At 35.8% G+C, this 27,998-nt stretch overlaps 1 protein-coding gene across 1 annotated transcript; it reads right to left on the bottom strand.

Moving 5' to 3' along the window:
- Positions 1–331: 331 nt before the first annotated feature.
- On the bottom strand, positions 332–27,998 carry LOC123528977 (stress-induced-phosphoprotein 1-like). Its single transcript, XM_045309104.2, has 13 exons — positions 27,871–27,998; positions 17,117–17,323; positions 16,113–16,254; positions 15,414–15,561; positions 14,760–14,979; positions 12,917–13,043; positions 12,347–12,449; positions 9,929–10,049; positions 9,318–9,414; positions 5,467–5,628; positions 4,335–4,438; positions 3,532–3,695; positions 332–1,342 (listed from the first exon to the last, which is right to left on the bottom strand). Exons 1-13 carry the CDS (start codon positions 27,892–27,894, stop codon positions 1,270–1,272), a joined length of 1,692 nt encoding a protein of 563 aa, XP_045165039.2. The 5' UTR covers positions 27,895–27,998; the 3' UTR covers positions 332–1,269.

The raw sequence follows: 27,998 nt of genomic DNA, 5'->3' as shown, positions 1-27,998 counted from the left end.
TCAAGCAGAATAAAGTAGACTTTCTTCACTGCGGTAGGAGCTCACCTAGAGATTGCCTCAGCTAGTAAGCTATTATTTTCTGACAAGAACATTTTGTGGCCTCTTTTTTGGCCAAAGAAGGCAGAATTATGCAAAGGTCTGAATATTTCCACTATCTGCTGATGGATCATCCAAGAGAGGTTTGAAAGAAAATGCAAACATAGAATTCTATTGCTCTTTGAAGCAATTGTTGATATACAGAGGACAGAGAGATTGACAACACAGGAAAACCTATCACAGCATCTCGACTGTGCCTTTGTTTCAAATAAGCGATAAATAAGTAACAAATGTACTCTTGATTGTTCCCTTAGTATTAATTTCATTTTTAAGCACTTACAAAAAATACGCAACATAATTTAACAAGGTTACAATCTATAAAACATTTTCTACAGGGGAAAATGTCCTGAAATCATATCACCACATATACAAACATGCATATCACTGACTTTTATACAAGTGCTACAAAACTCTGATTCATTACTTTTCAGACTTCTAAAGGGTATACATGGAACAGTCTGACATTTAAAACTTTGTTAAACTATCTCTACAGAGATAGTACAAAATCATAAGATATTTTATCAATTCTGAACACAATTTTAATATAATAGCAACATAACATATCAAAATACACCTAAAATTATAATACACATTGAAAATACAAAGAGACATTATTGCTTTAAGGAGGAAGAAATGCATCAACAGGTTGAAAAGTTTTGCAGGAATAAGGTATGTATACTCCTTTTGTTATCAAATTCAAATTGCAAGATGTAGCAATTATTTTAACAACAGAACTAGTTTTGTAACGAATGTAATACATGAAAATTTGCAATTAGTCTGAAAATACCGGATATTTCTATTCACAAGACACATCTATACCCGAACATTTCATTCAATGTAAAAGAACAGACAGAATGTGATTCACCATACTTGCTATTAAAACCTTGAAAATCACAAAACAGCCAATCACATATAAACTATTTTAATTTAATTGGTAGCAAAATATTTGGAAAAATCAAAAGGAAATTTCATTCTCTAGCAACATTTTGACCCGATATATAAAATCAAACAACAAAACAGACATATTTTTACAGAATTATGCCTATCAATTACAGACTCGGGAATTCATTTTTACTGTCCAAATTTTACTTGTGTCTAACTTGAACCATAGCTCTCCTATCACATTTATAGCAAAATAATGATGATAGATGATGGCAAAAAAAAGTATGTTCATTAACGAATCGCAATAATTCCTGCTTCTAGAAGTTTTTCTATCTTTGATGCTACATCTGGGTTCTTCAGGTGCCTGAAAAAACACACACAAATAATAAAAAATTAGGAAGAAAACTGCAGTTGGCTTTTCTTAAACGAATAAATGCACAGAAAATGCTTTTTGTAAAGTCATGTCTCCCCAAACCTCATCTTCATTTTAATTCCAAGCTAGCATTTCTGGAAAAGACACTATTTGGACCAGTATCCTATCTGGATATTTTTTCAGTACTTCCTAGAAAAGATCTCATCCCAATCACTGTCATAAATTATTTTACTTGTATTATTTTAATTCTTTTTTTCTGCCAATCTACTTTTATAAAAACTCAATAGGTTATTTCAAATATTTACTAAAATGTCTGGTTTTGATTTTCCTGCTCTGTGTAAAATTTTGAGTTTATGAATTTAAGATAAGGCTAAGTTCTGATCAATTTGGATATGTGCAACAAATCAACAAGTTTGTTTTAAGCAAGTTTTTTTTAGCTCAGTCACAGACAGAAAAGGGAACTTTCCCTCTTCTTTTTTTTGTGGGGTGGGGTGGGGGGGGGTGGGGGGGGGGGGGTAATTTATGTCCCTCCTTTGAAGCCTCAGGATGGTGTACAATCTTGGCCTGTGAAAACAGATCCTGTACTACATAATGTGGAATGCAGCCAGTGTTAAGAAATCATGGAAGGTAAATGTGTTCAGAACATGATGCAGATTAATATTACTTTTATGTACATATATTATTCTGAATTCCTGAATGGTATTATTTGTAAATAGTACCATCAAAAGTATTACTCAAACAACAGTACTTTCCCTGCTAGAGGTTAGCAAGAAAACTAGAACAAACTAATGAAGAACTAGAAAATGCTTTTGTAAAAAAGCGCATGTCTCCCCCAATACAAAGTCATATAGGCAAGAAGTCAATAGGGGTCAGGAGCGAAAGTCAAAGAGACACTGATGGTTGGCTGCAATAGGGATCATCTACTTGGCATGTCCAGTCATCCCGCTAAATTTCAACACTCTTGGCCTAGTGGTTCTCAAGTCACTGTTCAGGCTCCTGTGACCTTGACCTTTGATCAAGTGACCTCAAAATAAATAGGGGTCATCTACTCTGCATGTCCAATCATCCCATTAAGTTTCAACATTGTAGGTCAAGTGGTTCTCAAGTTATTTCCAAAAAATGATTTTACATGAACAGGCCACTGTGACCTTGACCTTTAATAGACTGACCCCAAAATCAATAGGGGTCATCTACTCTGCATGTTCAATCATCCTATGAAGTTTCAACATTCTGGGTCAAGTGGTTCTCAAGTTATTGATCGGAACTGGTTATCAATGTTCAGGCCCCTGTGACCTTGACCTTTAACGGAGTGACCCCAAAAACAATAGGGGTCATTTACTCTGCATGAACAATCATCCTATGAAGTTTCAACATTCTGGGTCAAGAGGTTCTCAAGTTTTTGATTGGAAATGGTTTTCCATGTTCAGGCCCCTGTGACCTTGACCTTTAACAGAGTGACCCTTAAATCGTTAAGGGTCATCTACTCTGCATGACCAATCATCCTATGAAGTTTCAACATTCTGGGTCAAGTGGTTCTCAAGTTATTGACTGGAAATGGTTTTCAATGTTCAGGCCCCTGTGACCTTGACCTTCAATGGAGTGACCCCAAAATCGATAGGGGTCAATTACTCTTTATGATCAATCATCCTATGAAGTTTCAACATTCTGGGTCAAGTGGTTCTCTAGTTATTGATCGGAAATGGTTTTCAATGTTCAGGCCCCTGTGACCTTGACCTTTGATAGTGACCCCAAAATCAATAGGGGTTATCTATTCTTCATGACCAATCATCCTATGAAGTTTCAACATTCGGGGTCAAGTGGTTCTCTAGTTATTGATCGGAAATGGTTTTCAATGTTCAGGCCCCTGTGACCTTGACATTTGACGGAGTGACCCCAAAATCAATAGGGGTCATCTACTCTTCATGATCAATCACCCTATGAAGTTTCAACATTCTGGGTCAAGTGGTTCTCTAGTTATTGATCGGAAATGGTTTTCAATGTTCAGGCCCCTGTGACCTTGACCTTTGACGGAGTGACCCCAAAAACAATAGCTCCAGCAGCCCTACAACCCTATGAAGTTTGAAGGTTCTAGGTCAAATGGTTCTCCAGTTATTGCTCGGAAATGAAGTGTGACGTACGGACGGACGGATATGTCTCCTGGGGGAGACATAAATACATACTCTTTTAAAGCATTTGGATCTTTTTGCATTTGTTCAAGTATAAGTCTCATGGCTGGATCACTCAATATTTCTTGTATTTCTGGGTTCTCCATCGCCCGTTTTCTAACTGCCTCTGGGTCACTGTTCTCCTGTATCAATGAGCTTCTGTATCCTTGCTGGGCCTCCTACAAACACAACAAAGTCATATATATACATAGGATTAAGTTATTTGTTTTGTATATATATATGATGTTGTAAGGTCCCTGTCACAGCCATGATCGGTCTATGCCAGCTGATTATTTCTGATACTGCATGATGATCAATCATGGCTTATTAATGGCTGCTTGGCGATATATGACCATTTTGTGCCAATTCCCTGTAAAACCCAACTCACTCACTTATTAATGGCTAAGGATAAAACATTACAGAAGACATTAAGTAACACTTTTTCTCAAGTTTATCCCTTATTTTTAGCCACATTCTAGTTATTTTCAGAGTTAAATTAATTACTGCACAGTGCAGTGTTCCTGAAAGTAATGAAGAACCCAGTATATAATATCATACAAGTGCCAACTTAGTGGAAGGATTATTAACAATTTTTACTATGTGAAATTTTCTGAGAATGTCAAACTGTTACAAATCGAGGGCTGAGCACAAAACTGTTGTATCTTGTCCTTTACTTATATACAGTTACAATTATTTCTTGCACAGCCTTCAAAAAATGTACAAATAACAGGCTGAGTATGTCCTGAACTTTTATGACTATCTCCTGTATTTTTTGTTTTGCTGTGTAATTAAGCTGAAAAATAGAGGTGCATACTTACTGCACAGTTAGGATCCAATTCAAGAGCTTTCTGATACGCTAGTGTAGCTTTGGATGTTTCTTTCATTGCCGTAAAAATGGCTGCTTTACGTAAATAGCCTTTAACTGAAAACAGAAATTACGGAAATATCATCATTTTTTCTATTTTGTAATTTTGTATACCAGTAACAAATCCATAAATTTTATTCTCTGTTCGTTGCTGGTTAAAATATCCTATTCTAATAATGGTAATTTGTTATCAAATAATCATAAACTGCATAGTGTAATACAATGGTATTTTTATTACCAGTATTAAATACTACAGTGTACATATTACCAAATGTGGTATAACACAATTGTGAACTTATCATCAGCTGCACTGTAACAGTACGGTGTACATATTGCGAGTTGTACTGTGTAACACAATGGTGTACATATCGTAAGCTGCATTGTGTAACACAATGGTGAACCTATTGCTGGCCACATCTTGGAACACAAAGGTGTAAATATTTTAAGTTGCACTGTGTAACACAATGGTGAAACCCACTGCTGGCCACTATATGTAACACAATGGTACAACAACATGTAACACAATGGTACACCCATTGCCTGCCATACCATGCAGCATAATGGTGTACCTATTGGCAGCCACACCGTGAAACACAATAGTGTACCTATTGCCAGCCACACCATGTAACACAATGGTGTACCTATTGCCTGCCACACCATGTAACACAATGGTGCACCTATTACCAGCCACACCATGTAGCGTAACGGTGTAAGTATTGGCAGCCACACTGTGTAACACAATGGTACACCTATTCAGTATTGCTAGCCGCACCATGCAGCATAATGGTGTACCTATTGGCAGCCACACCATGTAACATAATGGTGCACCTATTGCTGGCTGCACTAGGTAAGACAGTCTGTTACCAATAGTTTTATAAATCTGAAAAGCGTATTGAACAGGCTTTAAATAGTAACCAGGCAACTGCCATCAATAAAAAATTAAAAGAATATGAGTAAAAATGTATAAAAAATATTTTAATTTTGATCTTAAGGATGGCTGTCTCCCTCAAATATACAAACTGCTATGGGACTTCAATATAAAGAAGTTTTATCAGGTTAGTCTAGTAAAATGATATAACACTCACTAAAGTTTGGTTCCAGTTTAATACATTCATCACAGTCTCTGAGAGCGAGGTTAAATTCCATGAGTTTTGTATAGCATGCTGCTCTATTGCTGTATATTTTTGCATCCTGTGGGTTCCTTTTGATAGCTTCTGTGTAGTGTTTTAATGCCTCAGGATATTTCCCTAGAACAATAAAATCTTGTTTAAAGCTGAATATACCTTAAGAAATACTAATATTTTTCTTAGTAACAGCTTTTTACAGAACACACGTCTTCTGTGATGACCTGTCAGAGGTAACTGGGTATGTAATTTTCACTCTCTAGAATGCTGTGACATTGATATTTTACTTACTGATCCCAAAACAATAGGGGTTATCAAACCATGGCAATCATTCAAAAATGATCTACCGAAAGACATTAGGAAAACAAGAGCTGTTTGTAAAACATGTATCTCCCAATGACAGGTAGTCCCATTTTCAGTCCCTCAATTACTATTACCTTGACCTACTAACCCCCAAAACATTAGAGGTCATCTACTTCATAAGCCCAGTCATGCTATCAAGTTGGAAGATGATGGGTCAAGTGGTTCTCAAGCTATTGAGCGGCAACTGTTATCAAGGTTCAGGCTCCTGTGACTTCTCCTTTACTTACTGACCCAAAAAAACAATAGGGGTCATCTACTTCATAATCCCAGTCCTGCTATCAAGATTGAAGGTTCATGGTGAAGTGTTTCTCAAGTTATTGAACAGAAACTATTTTCAAGGTTCAGGCCCCTGTGACCTTTGACCAATTAACTCCCAAAACAATAAGGGTCATCATACTCTTCTTTGAAGTTGGGCATAATAAATTATACTCCTCCTCTTCAGAAGTAGGTGGGAGGGGCTAAAATATAGCAAGTTTTCCGCTAGGCAAGAACAACACCCAAACTTGAATTCTGGTCTAACGCTAAATATTAACTGAGCTACTATGCTGCTTATACAAGTTTGTATATCAAATTGTTAAGTTTTTATTAATGACATTACTGTGAAATCATTATTATTCGTGGGGGATTAATTTTTGTGGATTTCGTGGTTGAGTTCAACCACGAATTTAAGTCCCAATGAACAAATTATGCCAATGATAATTTTTAATTGTACGCAAATTAAGTCGACAAAAAAGACACCGTGATAGCTGTTCGATCTGATCCGTATTTGTATGCATGCAGCAGTACCAACCTGCAGCTTTCGTGTAGTTTATGGAGACTCCATCAACAATAAACATAAGTATGCGTGGAAACAAAACCGACTATTTCATTTAGAAATGTACCCGTGGTTTGTTTATGACATGTTTGTCGAAGTGAAAGTAGATACTAAATAAAGAAGTTTGACGTAACATCACGTGCCAACTACACTATAATACGGCTGTTAAATGATTTTTTTTCGGCCCCGCTATGCAATGGATATACACTAGCCTGTATTTTTAATGACATGTAGTAAAATACTACGACTTTGGAACTATTAAATATTACAAATTAATTGTAAGATTTGTATCCGATGCATTAATATCTAATTTAGATTACACGTTTCTCGACAGGAAATAACACATGCACAAGTTCAACAGCTTGTAATTTTAGATGCAGACGCGCATTCATTTTGCAAAAAAAGAAAAGGGGGACCAGTTTATAATAGTTTATGCAAGAATTATTATGGTTATACTAGCACTACATTATTTAAATCTATAATAGTGTGTTTTAATTTGCGGTACAATAAGTAGTTATTGTTTAAAACACGATCAAATGATCAACTTTAAATTTGTTTCTATTATGAATGCTAATTGTGCAAGGTGCTACGGTTTTGACACTTTTTTTTTGGACACTTTATAATTGGCCCCGACTTTTCTTATTGAATATTTCACATTTTTTAAAGTTTTACAAATTAGGGTTCGTATAATTATAGATAACGCAGTCGTTAATTGGGACCTGATCACTCGCTAATCTCCCACGCCGTAGATTGCAAATTCGGTAACCATGGTAGCGCTGTTTGACACGTGCAGGTTTCACATGTAAGGACAGAAGTACTAGTAGATCTATTCCTGTGGAAATGATTCCCCCCCCCCCCGCCCACCCTAAAAATTGAAAGTCCACGAATTTACGTCCCCACGAAACATCCGTTTTGGTCAAAACCACGAAGTTTCGTGCCATTGAAATTAAATGATTTCACAGTATGTTTCACAGGAATAGAAAACATCTGATGACTCCAAATGCATATAAGCTGGACCCAAGATCAGGTGCCAAATGTTCAAGGTTGGAAAATACGCAGCTAGACTGGAACTCAAACCTGGTTAAGGTTGGAGACCATTCTCAGTAAGCAATCTTGCCATTGGTCAATTACAAACCTGAGTAGTCTCCATATTTGGTATTACATCCTAAGAACATGAAAAACCAGTCCCCTTCAGATGCTCTGCAAACACAGTTAAATTACCCCTTACACAAATTCTCTCAAAACTATGAATCAGTTTCTAAACATAACAGTAACAAAATCTTAATCCAGGTAAAAACTAAAGCTATCACTAAAGGTGATGAATGTACCCCCCGCATGCACTGACACAGTACATCGCAATTTGACGCACACAAGATTGCATAATTATGTGGACTGTATGTATATAGACTATATGTATACAGTATAGTAACAAAAAACAAAGTCCCATAACTATGCAGAATATTTATCTAAAAGAATGTAACATGCACCATGTACAACTAGGGTTGGTACTGATCACTTGTGTAAAGTTTCATTAAATTGTGTGAAAGGGTTTGGTGTGTAAGGGTTTGGTAGATAAGGCACGCACAAGATTGCATATGCAGACTGTATGTACATAGTATGTTAACAAGAAACAAAGTCCCATAACTCTGCAATTTTTGTCGCTGAAAGAACCTAACATGCCCCATGCACAACTACTGTTGTTACTGATCGCTTGTGTGAAGTTTCATTAAATTGTGTCAAGGGGATGAGGAGAGATGGTGCGCACAAGATTGTGTCTATGTATATAGTATAGTAACAAATATAGTATAGTAACAAATATAGTATAGTAACAAAAAAACAAAGTCCCGTAACTCTGCAAATTTTTTTTCAGAAAGAACCTAACGTGCCCCATGCACAACTACTGTTGTTACTGATCACTTGTGTGAAGTTTCATTAAATTGTGTCAAGGGGATGAGGAGAGATGGTGCACACAAGATTGTGTCTATGTATATAGTATAGTAACAAAAAAAACAAAGTCCCATAACTCTGCACATTTTTTTTCTAAAAGAACCTAACATGCCCCATGCACAACTACTGTTGGTACTGATCACTTGTGTGAAGTTTCATTAAATTGTGTCAAGGGGATGAGGAGAGATGGTGCGCACAAGATTGTGTCTATGTATATAGTATAGTAACAAAAAACAAAGTCCCATAACTCTTGAATTTTTTTTTCTAAAAGAACCTAACATGTCCCATGCACAACTACTGTTCGTACTGATCACTTGTGTGAAGTTTCATTAAATTCTGACAAGGGGATAAGGAGAGATGGTGCGCACAAGATTGCGTCTACGGACAGACGGACAGAGACAGACAGACAGACAGACAGACAACCCGAAACCAGTATACCCCCCCCTTACAACTTTGTTGTCGTGGGGTACAAACATGACTCTTGTGTTTCAAACTTTAACCAGCTGAACACATTTAGTTGCTGGGACTATCTAGACGGTTTGATAAATGTATTATGGGAAAGAAGCACAGTACAAAATCTTACTTTATATATACAGACTTCTTTGGAACATGCCTCTGAAAATTAAGAATTGCCATTTCTTTTTTAAACTAATCAGTTGTTAATGTGATATTAAGACTTGATAAATACCTTGTTGATAAAATTCGTTCCCTTTAGTTTTCTCCTCTAATGCAATCTCTGGGTTTATGTATGCAAGTCTTTCCTTCTCTTTCTTCTGTTTCTCAATCTGTTAATAGATTTTAACCTTTACCCTCCTAAATTTCTAAAATGGACTGGTCCATCATTCAACCTATTATTCAAACAGGTTTTCACTGAAAATTTACTGACTGAATAGCGAACAGTGCAGACTGATCTTGGTCTGTACTGGTCGCAAAGGCCGAATCACTTGCCACCAGCAGGCTAAATGTTAAAAGCATTCTCAGATTTCAATATGGAGTAAATCATCAATAATCATGGGACACTCATTTTTCATGGCTGCATCAAGCCCTTTTATTTCTTTATCTTTAAAATTTGAAATTCTCTGTTATGTAAAAAACAAAGCAACACAATGTTACAAGATTTCACAATCACAGTAAATTATAAGCAAGTATCGTCAACATCCCTCATTCTACTGTACTTTTGAAGATATTTGTGCCGTTTTCTCCTGTTAAGACATACTGGCTTATTGGCTTATATGAAACGCTTCATGACGCACCTTGAAACTTTTTCATACGAAGCCCTATGTTACTTGTCTGACTTACTTCTAGAACTAGTTTAGCTATATCTGGTGCCCTGTGTTCTGATAATGATTTGTTCAGGTATCTGATTGCATTTTCTTCATCCTCTTTCTTCAAATAAGCCTTCCCTGTTCTTGCTAGTGCTCTGGAATGACATACATTGCTAAGAATAAATGAAGTTGTTCGGGATCCATAATAACATATATATACTTTCAACTGCCCTCTACACGCATAAGAGCACAATGTTGGTACAGATTGGGGAATGTACTGATTCTACTATTAACAAAAAGGTTAAATATGATTGGTATCACTTTTGAGCACTGAATCAATCCTGTATTTGGCATAAATCTGCATGGGAAAAAGCTGCATACATATCACAGTAGACTGCCAGGATTTTTTTCTGACTGTTGACAAATTGCATTTTCGGCAACCTGTTCTGTCAGATCTTTCTGTCATGTCAGTTGAGAGGCCTGCCTCCAGTAAGATCATATCAAAACAGTTATAGGTAATACGGTGACTTTATAGCAGTTGATAGTGGAGGAAGACCTCAGGTGCACGAGTTTCAAGTGTGGGTACACCTGCCCGCTTAGCTCAGTAGGGAGAGCGTTGGTCTACGGATCGCGGGTTCGATCCCCGGGCGGGGCGTATGTTCTCCGTGACGATTTGATAAAAGACATTGTATCTGACATCATTCGTCCTCCATCTCTGGTAATTCATGTGGGGAAGTTGGCAGTTACTTGTGGAGAACAGGTTTGTACTGGTACAGAATCCAGGAACACTGGCTAGGTTAACTGCCCATTGTTACATGACTGAAATACTGTTGAAAAACGGCGTTAAACCCAAAACAAAATCAAGTGTGGTTGGCACCTAGGTAGAAGCACCGACCCTCTGTAAGTTATCTGGATGGCTTCCATGCATGAAAGAATTCTACACCTAAAAGATGTTTTTAACCCACAGTAGTGAGTGGCTATTGATTCCTAGTAAGTGACCGTAGCCATTTAGGCACCCACTATGGCCCCCTAATTTCAATTTTGCTCAGACTAAAGAACATTTATATCATTTACATAATACCAGCATGTAACAAAAAAAATTATTAGCTTTCAGCAGCAGAACTGTGTACTCTGTGATACAAAACTAACAAGAGTTGTCACAGGAGTGACGAATTATACCCCCACAATATGGCCTTGTCATAGAACTAAGCCAATGTCAAAGCCGAACTTGCTTGACCTTTGACCTACTGATCTCAAAATCAATACAGGTCATCTGCTGGTCATGATCAACTTCCCTATGATGTTTCATGATCCTCGGCCCAAACGTTCTCAAGGTATTGTCCGGATAAGGTTTAAATGTTCTGGGTCACTCTGACCTTTGACCTTTGGAACTTATACTGGACGCCCATGACAACCCCTATGGACCTGTAATTTTACCTCGGAATATTACCCAATCTTAGTACCAAAAATTTATTTAAATCGGTCAAGCTCTCATATCATGGACGTTAATTCTTTCCGTGACGAACCTTGAAAACCAAAGTCCACTGAACACCGGACAACTAAACTCACCTCATGTACCCCCAAAACCCCCCATCCCCCCCCCAAACTTCGTTTTGTGGGGGTATAATAACCTACAATCATTTTACATCAAAATTTTACTGTGTGAAAACAGTAGAATCTTCAATCATCCTATGAAATTTGACAATTTTAGGTCAAAGTGTAGAAAAAGTTTTCAGTCTCAAGGTCACAGTACCTTTGTTCTACTGACCTCCAAAACATTACCGGCCATTTACTAAATACAGCCAATCATCACATGAAGCTTGAGGACTGCTGGTAAAGCATTTTTTCGCGACTAGAAACCATTTTTTGTATAGAGGTTACCATGACCTTGACCTATGACATACTGATCCCTAAAACTAGAAGGGTCATCTATTGACCAAAGGTTATCATCCGATGAAGTTTGACTACCGAACGTCAAAGCATTCTTTAGATATCGAGTGGAAAGTTCAGTGTAGAGGTTACTGTGACATTCACCTTTGACATACTGACCCCCAAAATAAGAGGGATAATCTACTTACCACAAGCAATCATCCTATGAAGTTTGATGACGGAGGGCCAAGCAATTTTTAGTTCTCAAGCAGAAACATTTTTGTCTCAAGGTCATTGTGACCTTGACCTTTGATCAATTGACCCCTAAAACAAGTTTGACTATTGTGATACCAAGCATTCTCTGCTTATTGATTGGACAACAAATGGTCTACCACCTGACTGACAGACAAGCACAATGATATACACCCTCTTCTTCCAAATGGGACATAAAAATGACAAAACTCTGGACCAATGCACTTTCTATAGATAAATTTGACAGTAATTGTAACTGACACTAAAACCATTATATTCAACATGCTTATGACAATAAATAGTGTAATCAGACAAGGTTAAATGATCATACTTAGCAATAATGGTAAAGTCTGCCCTGTTTTCACGTCCAACTTCCACTGCCTTTTCACATATTGCTATACATTCATCATACTTCTTCTGTTCAAAGTAAACAGCTACAAAAAACAAAAGGAATATATCAATAACTTCTAATGTTTTTGTAGATTGTTTTGTTTATCAGCATTTTTGAGAATTGTCCATGTTTTTAACCTGGAACTGCCCATGGTCTCCTTACAAGAACTGTGCTGAGTATTCCAGAGCAGTGTTTGCCTGTTCCCTAGCTTAAACCTGGCAAAAACCAAACACTAGTCAGTAATTTGTATCAATGGATTTCATGGCCGACTGTTACATGTGAGGGGATTGTCAAAATTCCTAAACTGCAACCACAGTCTCAGGTATCGGTCTAGATACACGTAATGAATCTGTCAAACATGATCTTACAAACCTCCCTTTTCCCCGAGATGGAGACCAAAGTTGCAGCTGATGTACCTAAGTTTCAAGCTGTAACAATGGTATTTTAAAACATCATAATCTATTTCAGTTCTTTCCTATCCTGTCAAAACTTACAGAATAACTTTCTTACCAGCTTTGTTGTTTAAGTATGTCATCTCAGTGGGGTCAAGGTCAATAGCCTCATCATAATGTTTAATTGCTTCCTCAAATTTCTTTTCCTTGTATGCTGCATTTCCCTTCTCTTTTGCTGCTTTTGCCTGTAATAGTCAACAGTATCTTTTTAATCCCCCTAGCAGTCCAGAATGATACTGATAAAATTACTGTGAAACCACAGGCATGAAATTTTATGGTTCTGACCAAACATCTGTGTTGTGTGGGGATTCAAACGTGTAGGTTTCAAATCTTAAGACACGACATTGTGTCTGAAATCATTAGTCCTCCACCTCTGATAATTCATGTGGGGAAGTTGGCAGTTACTTGCGGAGAACAGGTTTGTACTGGTACAGAATCCAGGAACACTGGTTAGGTTAACTGCCCGCCGTTACATGACTGAAATGCTGTTAAAAACGGCGTTAAACCCAAAACAAACAAACAAACAAACAATTAATAGGAATGTGTTTCTTTGTTTGTTGGTATTTTATTCCACGGACTGATGCAACCACAGCAATTTTTTTTGTCACATTGGAAAAAGGACTGGTATGAATTGGGAAGAATCGCGGCATAGGCCTGTACTTATTATAAAATTACGAACAAGCAATCATTAATATCTGCAAAGTTAAAATTTCTTTTGCATGTACAAGTCAATGAAATACCAAACAAATAGACAATCTGACCAGTTTTCTTTGCCTTTTGGGGAATTTTTTGCTTGAAAATTGGGGAAAATTGTCATTTTTTGAATTGGAAAAAGGTCCTTTTACAAGTGCTTTTTTAAAAAAAATCGCTGAACCATAATATTATAATCCTGAAAAGGGCTCCACATGAATATTAATTACTTCAAAGCAGCTAACAACTAAGAAAGTATGCAACTTGTTAATAACTGTGTATGACACAACAAACACATGCAATTAGACATCGGTGCCCCCACATCCTGTCACTGTACTGTCACCTGTTACTTGTTGACAATTCAAGACAAAGAAACTTTTAAATTACCTTATAAATCTGCAGGATGAGGTGGGGATGGATGTATCAATACTACAAAACACTAGATAAAAGGAGCTCAATGCAAGAAGAGGGGGAAGTAGGAAAGAAACCCAGCATATTTTTTGAGATACGCATGACAAAAACTTTCAGACACTCAAAGTCAAAGACAATAACTCTGGTCTGAATGCGTGAAATCCTAAAAAAGAAACCAGATGCACAACTTCATATGCTGCTTAATAATCCTATGAAGTCGGATGATTTTAGGTCAAATTCATGCAAGACAAAAATTTGGATAGACAGACTGACACACAGACAATGGTAATTCTAAATATCCCCCAAACCCTAGAAGTTCTGGGAGCACAAAAACAATCAAATTAAAAGCTAAAAAGAAACACACTAATCACAACAGCTAGTGCAAAAAGGTCAAGCATTTAAAAGTGACACAGTGAACACAAAAATAAAATATACAACAAGTTACTCTACGTGCAATGAAATAATCGAAATAGTGGGTTATGGTTGGTAAAACATTTTAATTAACACTGCAACAACAGTTTATATCTTCTACATGCTACTTCAACGAGTCTTTACTAAGCTTTCAAGGGTGAAACAAAACTACAGAAATTATCATGAAAAGTATCAAGCGTAATTTCAACCTTTCTACCAGTTGTACTATATTAAAAACCTTAACACCGATTTCAATAAAACATGTAAAACAAAAAAAGAGAGGATAAAAAATATATGTATCAGGCAGGTCTGCACACGATAATTAATTTTGCTCAAGTATTTTTTTTTTAGATTTAACGTCTTTTTCATAAAATTTTCCATTCTATCACCTTTTTCTGCTCATCTGAGACTGAACTTTCATTGCTTTTATTTTGTTGGGAGGAATTAGAATCACTTGAGGACTGAGGCTTTGAGGTAGAAGACGGAGGCTCTGACGTGAATTTCGATGACGACGATGGTTTAGGAATATCATCTGGATCATCAAATGTCTGCAGATCAATGCCCAAAAGAACTCCTAAACATGCTATCATCCGTGAATCATTTACATTTCTGAAATGAAAATTAATACAATGTATAACATTTCAAACAAACACAAGAGCTGCCTAATGTCAGAGAGCTAACTTGACTATTTGAAACCCTTCCTACAAACAGAATCTTTCAACAAGAGTTCAAGCAACCCATTAAATGAAGGCTCCATAGATTTTCAAAATATTGCATTAACTTGCCTTCAAGAGAAAAGTATGCACAAACAGCATTACTGTTTGCAATGTACATATACTATGGTTAATTAGCAATTAGGTACATGTAGATGCATTGTAATGAGGACCCCTAAAATTTATGGTCCGACCCCCACTATTTTGCATTATGCATCCACTGGACCCCTAAAATTGAAAAGCGATGTAAAACCAAGTATTCATATCACCCTCACTAGCATGTAATATCTACAAACTGTACAGGTCAGGAAATTATGAAAGTGAACATACTGCATGCTACCACTGAGTCTCATCAGTTCTATTTGTTGTCTAAACAATGGATCCTTCAAGTACTCCCGTGTCTTTGGGTTGGCTTCCAGTTTCTGCATGACATCAGGCTGGGTAAATGGGTTACCAATAGCAGAGCTGCCCCCAGGACCTGAAATTCCATGGAAAATGATCTCAGTAAAATATTTAAATCTCAAATTCTCGTAAGCTGTTTATATGCAGCAACTAATGTGCTTACATTTCCGTAGCTTTCTGTGATACTGATTTAAAAGAATTAATTTTCCAATAAATCTATATAATTATAATTAAGGCTTGTAAATAAATATAATCATACTCTGCATATTACTGACAACTTATCATGGATCAGAAATGGAGGATGATTTCTCAACACAAATCAGAAATAGAGGATAACTTCACATGTATTAGAAACATGCGGGGGGGGGGAAGCAACTTTCTAACATGAATCAGAAATGGAGAACAACTTCCTAACATGAATAAGAAATGGGGAACAACTTCCTAATACAATTCAGAAATGGGGGACAACTTCCTAAAATGAGTGAAAAATGGTGAACAACCATGAATCAGTTACTGTAATGGAGGACAACTTCCCATTGGAGGGCATGAATAAGAAATGCAGAAAAAGTGATTTAATAATCCCAGAGAACATTCCCGTTAGTCAGGACCAACCTTGTAAGTACTTACCTGTCAGATTTGACTCTGCTTCAGCTAAACCATCCTTCAATTGCTGATTGTCTGGTTCAATCTTGAGACCTTCTTCAAAAGCAATCTTTGCCTCTTCATATCTTTTCAGGTAACAAAGAGCTGTTCCTTTACGAGACCAACCCTGCAATATTTTTATTAGAAAAGTTATACAAGGAACTAGTACACAGTTTACAGCTCACTCAACTTTCAAGTAATATAACATTTAACAACAGTTTTTTCAATTACTTATCTCCTTAAAAAAGATCATGCGGTACCAATACATGTAAGCATTTACGAAAACAAGAGCTGTCAGGACAGCAATGCTTGGAAGTGTTACAGATTTTATTGGCAATTCAAAAGTCTGGTTATTAAAAATGTTAAAACACAAGCTGTCTGTCATACACATATTCCCTTCCCTTTGGATGTAACTGGCTGTGTCATTTTCAGTCTCAATTCTGTTGTGACCTTGACCTTTGATCTTTTGACCAATAAGACAATGAAGTTTGATGGCCTTAGGCATAAGCATTCTCCAGCTATTGATTCATATGCACTTTGGTCTCCAGGTCACTGTGACCTTGATCTTAGACCTGCTGACCAAAAAAGCAAATAAGAGTCTTCTAATGACGACACAAAAATTATGCTATCAAGTTTGACTTATTCTCCAATTATCTGAAAAACTGTCAGTCTCAAGGTCAAATTGACCTGAACCTAAAACATACCGACTTCCGAAACAATAGCAGTCATATACTGTCCATAGGCAATCATCCAATAAATTGTGACAACTAAAGGCTCAAGTATTCTCTAGTTATTGATCAGAATTCAGTGTCTATTGACAGACCTACCAACAACACAGGAGCACAGTGAACAAGTGTGTGAGGTTTTAATCCATTTCATCATATCGGTTCACACAAAACTTACAGAAATCAGACTGTGTATGCCGTCAAACCTATGAGTGCAACAGCTCTATCTATTCTTTAAATAATCAAGCTAAAAACAGAGCCAACCTTTATCCAATCAGGTCTCATCTGAATAGCTTTCTCTGCATCTTCGATAGCTTCGACGTAGTTTCCTGCCTTTGTGTGAGCTGCTGATCGGTTGCTATACAACACTGCATTGTTGTCAAGTGTCAGAGCCTCGGTATACAGCCTCAAAGCCTCCTCATATTTACTTTCAGCTAACGCTTTGTTCCCTTCAACCTTCAACTGTTCTGCCTATAGGTGGGGTTCAATAAAACACAGGTCAACATATAAAACTAGCCCCAAATTACAACCCAAAGGGCTAGTAAACGTAGATCTGAGCTTGCAAATTGTGAAAGATATGATAGAAGACTTCAAGTAAGTTATTTTTGACATTTTATATGATATGCAGGTTGAAACTGTGTTTCTTTATAGATAAAAGAAACCTGAGAAAGGCCATCAATTTTTTATTACCTTTCACTTTTACAAAGAATATAACAAGAGCTGTCAGCTGACAGTGCGCTCGACTATTCTCAGTGCTTGATAGTATAATATAAGCTATGAGTAAAACTTTAACATTACAATAAGCATATTTTAAGTCGAAAAGGGGCCATTATTCAGTCAAAATGCTTGATAGAGTTGCCTCCTCCTTTTTACAGACTGGAGTCATGATGGTAAACAAGTATGCAAAATATGAAAGCAATATCTCAATGGACTTTGAAAATATTTGGGGTGGTACGCAAACTTTAACATTACAATAAGCATATTCTAAGTCGAAGGCCATAATTCAGTCAAAATGCTGATAGAGTTGCCTCCTCCTTTTTACAGATTGGGTCAAATGGTTAAACAAAGTATGCAAAATATGAAAGCATATATCTCAGTGACTTTGAAATATTTGGGATGTATGCAAACTTTAACAATGTATTTAAGTCAAAAAGGGCCACTATTAGTCAAAATGCTCAATTGGAGTTGCCTTCTTCCTTTTTACAGACTGGGTCATGATGGTAAAACAATATGCAAAATATCAAAGCATATCTCAAATGCCATTCTCAAAATTATTTGGGGTGGTACGCAAACTTCAACAATTTGTTCTAAGTTCAAAAAGGGGCGCACAATTAAAGTAAAAATGCTCAATAGAGTTGCCTCCATCCTTTTCACAACTAGGGGTACCTGATGGTAAACAATATGCAAAATATCAAATCAATAATCTCAATGCATTCTCAAAATATTGTGGTGGTACGCAAACTTTAACATTTTAATTTAAGTCGAAAAGGGCATAATTCAGTCAAAATGTTGATAGAGTTCTCTGCTCTGTAATACAGATGGGTCATGACAATATGCCAAATTATTGACAAGCATTTCTCAATGGACTTTTGAAAAATGTTGGGCAGTGAGTAGTCGCAAACTTTTAACATTACAATAACATATATTTAAGATCAAAGGCTCATAATTCAGTCTCAACATGCTGATAGAGTTTCCTCCTCCTTTTTTACAGACCTGGGGTACATGATGGTAACAGTATCAGCAATAATCTGTGAAAGCAATATCTAATGGACTTATAGAAAATATTTGAGTTGGTGGTATGTCAAATCTTTAAAATTTATTCTAAGTCAAAAAGGTAGGTCACAATTTTCCAGATCAAATTGACTCAATAGAAGATGTGTACCTGTCCTCTCCTTATTTACAGACTGGGTCCTGATTCGTTTACAAACAGTATGCAAAATATCAAAAGCAATATCAATGCTTCTCAAAATATTGGGTTTATGCAAACTTTTAATCATTGTTTTTAGTCGAAAAAGGGGCATAATTCAGTCAAAATGCTGATAGAGTTGTCTGCCTCCTGTTTACAGACTGGGGTCATGACAAGTATGCAAAATATGAAAGCAATATCTCAATGGACTTTGAAAATATTTGGGGTGGTCACCCTTTTTACAGACAAGGGGTCATGATGGTAAACAAGTATGCAAAATATGAAAGCAATATCTCATTGGACTTCGAAAATATTTGGGGTGGTATGCAAACTTTAACATTTGTGTGACGCTCACACTAACACTCACGCCGGGGCGAGTAGGATAGCTCCCCTATTCTTTGAATAGTCAAGCTAAAAATTGAAAGGGTTTTCTGCCCCCAAAATGGCCACAAACACTGAATAGTGTAACTACAGAACGAGGTTTCTTTTTATCAGGATTTGAAAATGACACAAATGGTCTTAACAGGAATTTATGGGGTTTGTTAGTAACCCTCCACATATAAATGTGGGGTCAGTATGATAAACAGGATCTGAGGTGTTAGTGTTTGAATTGTAAGCTAAAAATGTTAATATGAATAGTTATAATATGCAATTATCTCTATCAATGGGTATCTGGTCTGTGTATAGAAAAAGGCACTTTATTAATTAATGTCACCATGCACCTTGCATTATTTGGTAAATTTTCCCTTTTAGTCATTGTCCTTTTCCTCCCAACATCCTAACGTTTGTGCATTACAGTAAACATACATACAGCTTTGTATATATAGTCACTAACTTACTACTTGCATTTTTTTTAAAAGTCAGTCATATTCTGATATCCAATAACAAAACTGCCATTCTAACCACTAATCTGATATACTTTATTTTTGAAAACCTTGTTGAGTTACAAACTATACAAAAAATTGTTTATAATAACATCTTTAAAGCATTTTATCTTTGAACTACATCTCAAGGTGCTAGTTTATGAAACACTGTTCAATGTAAACATAGCATCAATAAGTTTAGATTTTCAGATAGACTCAATTTAGTTTGTGTGCAACTTTCCTTTATATACCACTATTTCATTCTACATAAAGAATTGTAAAGTCACCGATTTGAGTGTTTCTTGTAAAAATTTAATAGCAGGATGGCAGCATTTTCATAACTTCTATATAAAACTGCTTCCCATTTGAATCTGAACTTAATAATGCTAATACTTCAGTCTGGGAGAACTTGTCAAAAGTCTGGAAAACTAGTGGAAGAAAACAGCATGTTACTGTACATTAAACACTTACCGGTACAGAGAAGTAGGCAAGACCAGTAAATGCGGATAAGTAGAATTAACTTTTTGAAAAAAACTTGAGAGGTCCATGCCAGCATGCAATAGACCAAACTTGGTGCAATTGTGACAAGCAGTTTCCGAGGAGATGGAAGATGTTAGATGTTTAAGTAAAATGTTGATGCCAATGAACAGACAGATGAATGATAGATACCGGGTGATCACAAAAACTCACGTGCTCAGGTGAACAAAAAACATACAGATAATTATTCTAAGGTAACTTAAACAATACTATAACAATAAATAATTAATGCAATAATCATCACTCAATATTTTCTACTTTTGATTTTCTTTCAAGCCGAGGAGAAAAAAAAAAAAAATATAATGGGAAATTTCCTTACTGTAATTTTTAATTGAAACATAGCAGCTTTGCGGTGGAATGATGTCAGGCTATCTTTAAACCTATCAATAAATCTGTGTTTCATATTTTTTCTTGAATCTGCTGTACACTTCATGAAATAGTAACATAATTTTAAGAAATTTAGTTGAATTTGCAGTGTTCTACTTTCTCTGACTGTGCATTGACTCATCCAAATGTGTTGTCTAAAATTCTTTACAGTATCATGCAGGTAAGGTGTTTCAATTTGCCAATTTTCACTACAGCGCTTGTATTTTGCAAGCAAGCGTATTTTAACTAAAATAGCCTACAGATTGCTGGACATAAAACAGGCAATGGTTCAACATGCTCTACCAGCTTATGTTATTATAACCTGGTTTCAACATAAAAGATTCACCAATTTCTACCAAACACTGTCATTTTAATAATCATAAATGTCATCTAAAAGGGCACAATATCAATGTGTGCATGATAAAAATGTGTTTCATACAAACAGTCAAGTATTTGAATCCTGTTGTATTTCTCCTCAAAATAAAGAGTGGTTTGTAAAAAATATTGACAGGTACAATTTGACAGCTGTAAAATGCGCCAATTGTTTAAACACTACGTGAATATTCATTATCAATTTTTCAAGTACATATTTGTCTTAGGTAACTCAATCTTCTCTCACTCCCTTGATTATTCCTGTTGTTTCTGCATAATTTTAAAACTTCGTGGTAAATATGTATAAAGACAAAAATGATAACCGCATATCTAGACTCCTGATCTAGGTGTTCACCCTTATGAAATGGTAAAAAGTTGTAAAAATGCCATGAACATACCCATTCGAGGGAAGTACTTATTAGATACTAGTTCGCAGGATATTAGCGGTTTTAAAGACCTATAATCGCAATTAATTCGCCTGAATAACTTAAGAGATTCTAATATTTTGTTAAAGTACTCATGTTTTCAGAAGGCAATTGTATAATCAACTAATTTGTAATGTTATCTGTAAGGTCACAGTATGAGTATACTACTTTCTCATAGTACCGGTGCTTCCATGATCAGTGTAAACAGTTTTTCTCACGAGACTTTTATGTTAGCCCAGCCTACTGGATGTTGGCACAATTAGCAGAGTAAACTGGAAGCCGTTCTTCCATATCGCACAACTTTTTGCGAAAATGTGAGGATTACTGGTGATTTATTTACCTTTTTATTAAACAAGAGGACCAAATGGTCCTAGGTCGCTCACCTGAGAACAGTTTGATCAAATTTAATGAATATCATGCTTAAAATGCGACCCATTTTGCATAGGCAAGGCATTTCTTTGATTTGACCAGGTGACGTCGTTTTTGACCCAACATGACCCATATTTGAACTAGACCTAGCTTTCATCAAAACAAACATTTTGATCAAATTTCATGAAGATCCACTGAAAAATGCAGCCCCTATTGCATACACAAGGTTACTCTTTGATTTGACCAGGTGACCTAGTTTTTGACCCAACATGACCCATATAAATTTGAATTTGACCTAAATTTCATCAAAGCAAACATTTTCATAAAATTTCATGAACATCCTGCCTAAAATGTAGCCCCTATTGCATTCACAAAGTTTTTCTTTGATTTTACTGGGTAACCTAATTCTTGACCCCAGATGACCCCTATTTGAACTCGACCTAGATTTCATCAAAACAAACATTCCGATGACATTTCATGAAGATCCACTGAAAAATGCAGCCCCTATTGCATACACAAGGTTATTCTTTGATTTGAACAGGTGACCTTGTTTTTGACCCAACATGACCCATATTTCAACCTGACCTAGATTTCATTAAAGCAAACATTTTGATCAAATTTCATGAACATCCTGCCTAAAATGTAGCCCCTATTGCATTCACAAAGTTTTTCTTTGATTTTACTGGGTGACCTAGTTTTTGTCCCCAGATGACCCCTATTTGTATTTCACCTAGATTTCATCCAGACAAACATTCTGATCAGATTGCATGAATATCCAGTGTAAAATACTGCCATTATGGCATACACAAGGTTTTTCTTTTATTTGACCAGGTGACCTAGTTTTTTAAACCAAGATGACCCATATTCGAATTTGACTTAGATTTCATCCAGATAAACATTCTGGTCAAATTTCATGAAGATCCGATGTAAAATGCAGTCCCTATTGCATACACAAAATTTTTCTTTGACTTGACCTAGTGACCTAGTTTTTGACCCCAGATGACCCATATTCGAACATGACCTAGATTTTATCAAGGCAATCATTCTGACTAAATTTCATGAAGATCAATTGAAAAATACAGACTCTATCACATATGCAAGGTTTTTCTTTGATTTGACCGGCTGACCTAGTTTTTGACCCTAAATGACCCATATTCGAACTTGACCTAGATTTCATCCAGATAAACATTCTGATCAAATTTCATGAAGATCCATAGTAAAATGCAGTCCCTATTGCATACACAAGGTTTTTCTTTGATTTGACCTAGCGACCTAGTTTTTGACCCCTGATTACCCATATTCGAACTTGTCCTAGACTTCATCAAGGCAACCATTCTGACTATATTTTATGAATATCAAGTGTAAAATGCAGCCCCTATTACGTACACAAGTTTTTTCTTTCATTTGACCGGGTGACCTAGTTTTTGACCCCAGATGACCCATATTTGAACTTGACCTAGATTTCATCCAGACACACATTCTGATCAAATTTCATCTGGTGAAAAATGCAGTCCCTATTGCATCCACAAGGTTTTTCTTTGATTTGACCTAGTTTTTGATCCTGGATGACCCATTTTCGAACTTGGCCTAGATTTCATCATGGTAATCGTTCTGACCAAATTTCATGAAGATCAAATGAAAAATGCAGCCTCTATTGCATACACAAGCTAAATGTTGACAGACGACAGACAGATGGCGGACATCGAGCGATCACAATAACTCACCGGAGCATTGCTCAGGTGAGCTAAAAACATTTAAATTTTGGTCCCCAACCCATGTGTCAAAACCTCTATATTTCCTGTAAACAGTGTTTATCATCTGGAATTTTTAGCGAATATATCATACTCTGACAGAATGCTGATGACGTCACCAAACCGGAAGCCAGTTTCTATATTTTAATAGGACATTTCTTAGAAATGGAAGTATGGTAAGCCGTTAAGGCAAAATTACAGCAATATGCAAAATATAATGATATCTAATTAAGCTCCAGTACAACCTGCGCATTTGATATATGGGTCTGTCATTTAAAAAAGATTTCGGATTTTAATGTATATTCTCACAAGATAACTTTGCTACTCTTTAATATGGTAGCAGGTGAAATTCTTGCCAAAATTTTAGACCTAGATAGATCTAGGTCTAAAAGAATAGATCTACATATCACTTGTTAAAAGTATATCTTTGGTAATATGCACTCTAAATGTTGGATTGTTCAGTGTCGTTTTTGTGTTGAAATTTTTTTTCATTTGTCTGAAATCATAGACTCTAAACTTAACTGAAGTATTGGGAAATATTTATATAGTTGTGTATCAAGCTTTCCATTTAGCTGACACTTTTTTATGATTACACCATGGGAAACAACTTAAAATTGACTTGTCAGATTTCAACATGGCATCATACTCAGCGGAAATTAAATTAATAAACAATAACTAGATAATTAAAGTTTTCAATTCATTATAATAATGAGGAAGGATGTAGGATGCAGCAAAGGAATAAAAAATTGACGCATTGGCCGAGAGGGCTAAGACTCTTTCCTACGGTGGTGAAGGCCCCTGGTTCGAATCCTGGCTACTCCCATTGCGGTGTGTCCTTGGGCAAGGCACTTTATCCCAATTAATTGCCTCAGTCGACCCAGCTGTAAATGTGTACCGGTAACGTAGAATTGGTTTTTAACCGTACTTAAAATAGGGTTGCTCAAAAGCTCTATAGAGCTCATGTTGTTTCACAAAGCGACGGTAAATAAAATTTACCTTTACCTTTGAGATGAATTGTTTTCTTGAGTTTCATGAGAAACCTTGCTAATTACAACCAGATGTTTTGGACCAAATTAGAGCAATCAAAAGACCGAAGGTAAAATAAAAATGTAAATATGCTACTGAAGGACAACCATATTTCAGTCGATGTTTTCGTATTGTAACTGTTTCGCTGTGCCGCATTTTTAGCAACCTGGGACTTTCAGCAGGAAGGCGATTGTTTTCTGATAGATATTTCATGAATGGGAAAGCGTAGAGACTTGTAGTCGTTCTCATTTTGTAACTAAATACATATTGAAATAGTAATAGTTTTGAGTAATTTTCTTGAGAATTTATTTCACAACTGGCCAACGCCTATTGCTCACAGACTCGAGCCTTGACCAGGCTGGGCACATCTCCCAATCGGGGTAAATTACCTCGTTCGGGGTATATTACCCCGATCGGGATACAACTAGAACAATAGAAATGCACAAAAAAATTGATATTTCTTTTTTCTTTAAAGTTCTAACATAAATATTTTTACTAAAGCTTTATATCATCATTACAAATCAGGGCTCCAGATAATTTTTTTGGCCTATGAGTATTTACTCATCAAAATTCTTGCGAACGAGTAACATGGTAAAATCTGAAATTGACCAGGAGTAATTTTACTCCTGAAAATTTGTAAATGAGAAAAAAACAGAAATCAGTTTTATTACATATTTATTGGGTGTAACATATGCACCCATGCATTTGTTTGCAGTTCAGTTTCTATTCAGCATTAAAGTTTTTGCATCTTTTTCTCCACTGGCTTGCTTTGGCTTCACTCTCACTGCCAAACCCAATAGATTTCATGTACGTTTTTATATGCTAAAATATTAGCAGACATGCGTATATGCATTATTTCAAAGCGTAATTTACGCTAATACGCATCTTATCTGGAGCCCTGACAAATATGCCGATGTACCATTTGATCAATTTTGCATATGTTAAAAAATGGTGAAAATCTGAAATTTTTACAACAAAAATCTGTTAAAAAAATATGATATTGTCAACTGTTTATATCATACGAAGTTGACCTGAGAATATGAGCATTAGCACTTTACTTAATAAAAAAGTTATCAACAATTTTGTACTTTTCTATTGTTCTTCTTTTACCCCGATCGGGGTATATGCCTCTTTCTCGTAATTCCGAGCCTTCTCATTGACACGAGCCTTTGGAAAATTTGCACTTGCAGCTATTTCCTGTTTCTAAATTTTATGTATGTTGTACCAAATCATATGAGAGATAAACAAAAAAAAAAAAAAAAAGAAAATAGAATTACTTGCATTAAAATAGAAATATACCCAACAGAAAATTTTGGCACAAAATTTGCTTATCTAAAATCATTGGGGTAATAAATAACCTTCTTACAGAAAACAGAAAGCACTTATTTTAAAACTTTTTTGTCCGCTAACACAATAATATATCTGTTCTTAATTTTAACAAAGAACTTTTTCAAAAAGACTTAATTTTTCAGAGCTAGTACTAATGATTGCAAGTCTCGGTTTTAACGAGAAAGAATCTGGCTGTTTCAGAGGGTTAGGGTCATCATGTGAAAGCCTAAATTATTCATTTACAAAAATCCTTAGAATTTTTCTTCATGGGGATTTTAAAAGTTTAGATGTTGGAGTATCAAACTATAGCAAAAACCCTTTTGAAACTTAAATCTTCTACTGACCAGCACTGAAAAACCAGCTTAGGGGCTCGGAATAACGAGAAAAGGGCATATTACCCCGAACGAGGTAATTTACCCCGATTGGGAGATGTGCCCAGCCTGTTGACCTTGTGCAGGGCTTTTTCACCCTATCTCACGGGGCCGATATTCGGCCCCATTCCCAATGCCAAATATGCTCTATTTTTCCCAATCTGGAGCAAAAAATTCCCAATCCAATGAAAAATTTCCCAACTGAAATCAGTTACTTTCTGTTTTTCAATAATAATTCTTGCACAATTAGTTTTGTTTGCCAAGTAAACCAAACAAAATGCTGGAAAAACCAACTCGTTTCTATTTTTAGTAACATAATGTCTGCAACCTCGGCAAAAAATAATTGCAAGATTTTGCTAAAGAAATGTATGATTTGTATGCAAAAACCTCTCAAAATGCATCAAAACACAAATATTAATTGAATAAAGTACCCAAAACATGTTGACAGGTAGTTCTTATACCATTAAAATCAATTGTCACATATTTTCGCGACCCAGTTTTTACACTCGAAAATACAGGCATTTTGCCATTCTACTTTTTGGATAATTTCAGTTATAACTTTGATGAAAACAAACTGTAAACAAAAATTTTAGCATGACAAATAAAGAGTTACTGTATTTTTAGGCAATATTGGAACACAATCCTGAAAAAAAAATTCTCAAAATTTCACAAGGGGATACTGTCTACAAGTAAAATTTGAAACTGAAAATTTAAACTAATATATATTAATTAAAAACACTTAATTTGTCAGTATATTTTCCCAAATTTGACAATTTACCACGTTAAAAATTCCCAATATGACCAGGGGCCTTTTTCCCAAAACCCCCTGATTGTGTAGATGGTATATCCTGTTTTCTCATATTCTCGGGGGCCTAAGGGGTTGTTTTTATTCCCAGTAACACAGTCACCATTTCATAAACAGCATTTGGGTGTTATTTTGTAGAAAAATCACTTGTCTTTCAGACTGAGTCATAAAATATTACAGAAATTATCCCATTTAATTATTTTGTTACTGTATTTGATACCACCCTCACCCGTAGAAATGGACCAAGAGTTTCTCGTATTCCCGTGGAGTTAGATTTGACTTTTCTTCACAAATAAGTTGTAGAATTTAAAACATTAAAATTACCATTGTGTAATAAAAAGATATATTCTGTAGTAAATACATCAAGAAATATGACAGTTAATTGCATAATCAATAATTTATGGCAAATTTGCTAACCCCACCAGAAAACAATAAGGATTTTTTTTTAAAAATTGAGTAAAATGCTGATAATTTCGTCAATATGCGTTCAAATCACTTGAAATTTTCAGTGTGTCAGTTTTGTACCATTCCTGTCTAGAAAATAACAAACATTAAATTATTTGACAACATTAAGGCAAAAAACGAGAATATGAGAAACCCTGAGAATACGAGAAACAGGGATATATCATTTGAAAGGGGCTCATATTTCACCATGTATTTTTTCATTTTAAATTGATTTAGGATGAAAATATGTTGTTTTTTAATCTGTCTGGTCATATTGCTTTCATCCATGATCCAGGTCCGATACTCGTGCCTGTGATTGTGGTAAGGACAGACATGAAAACTTCAGAAGAAAACCAGACATAAAATGACCTAAATCATTGCGAAAAGAAAATTATCGTTTTCTTATATTCAATCACATTATCAACGTAGTATGCGATAAATTACTGATAAATACCTGTTGTTTCTTTGTATCTGCCATGTTTTCGGGAAAATTCTAGAATATAATGGGAGTAGCCTCCCTTCGCCGGTGGAACCAAAACACCTGAAAAGACTTTTATTTAACCCAAAGAAGATTGGTCGAAA

Source organism: Mercenaria mercenaria, chromosome 1, assembly GCF_021730395.1.
Source record: "Mercenaria mercenaria strain notata chromosome 1, MADL_Memer_1, whole genome shotgun sequence".
NCBI lineage: Eukaryota > Metazoa > Mollusca > Bivalvia > Venerida > Veneridae > Mercenaria > Mercenaria mercenaria.
This window is presented reverse-complemented; position numbering and strand designations above follow the sequence as displayed.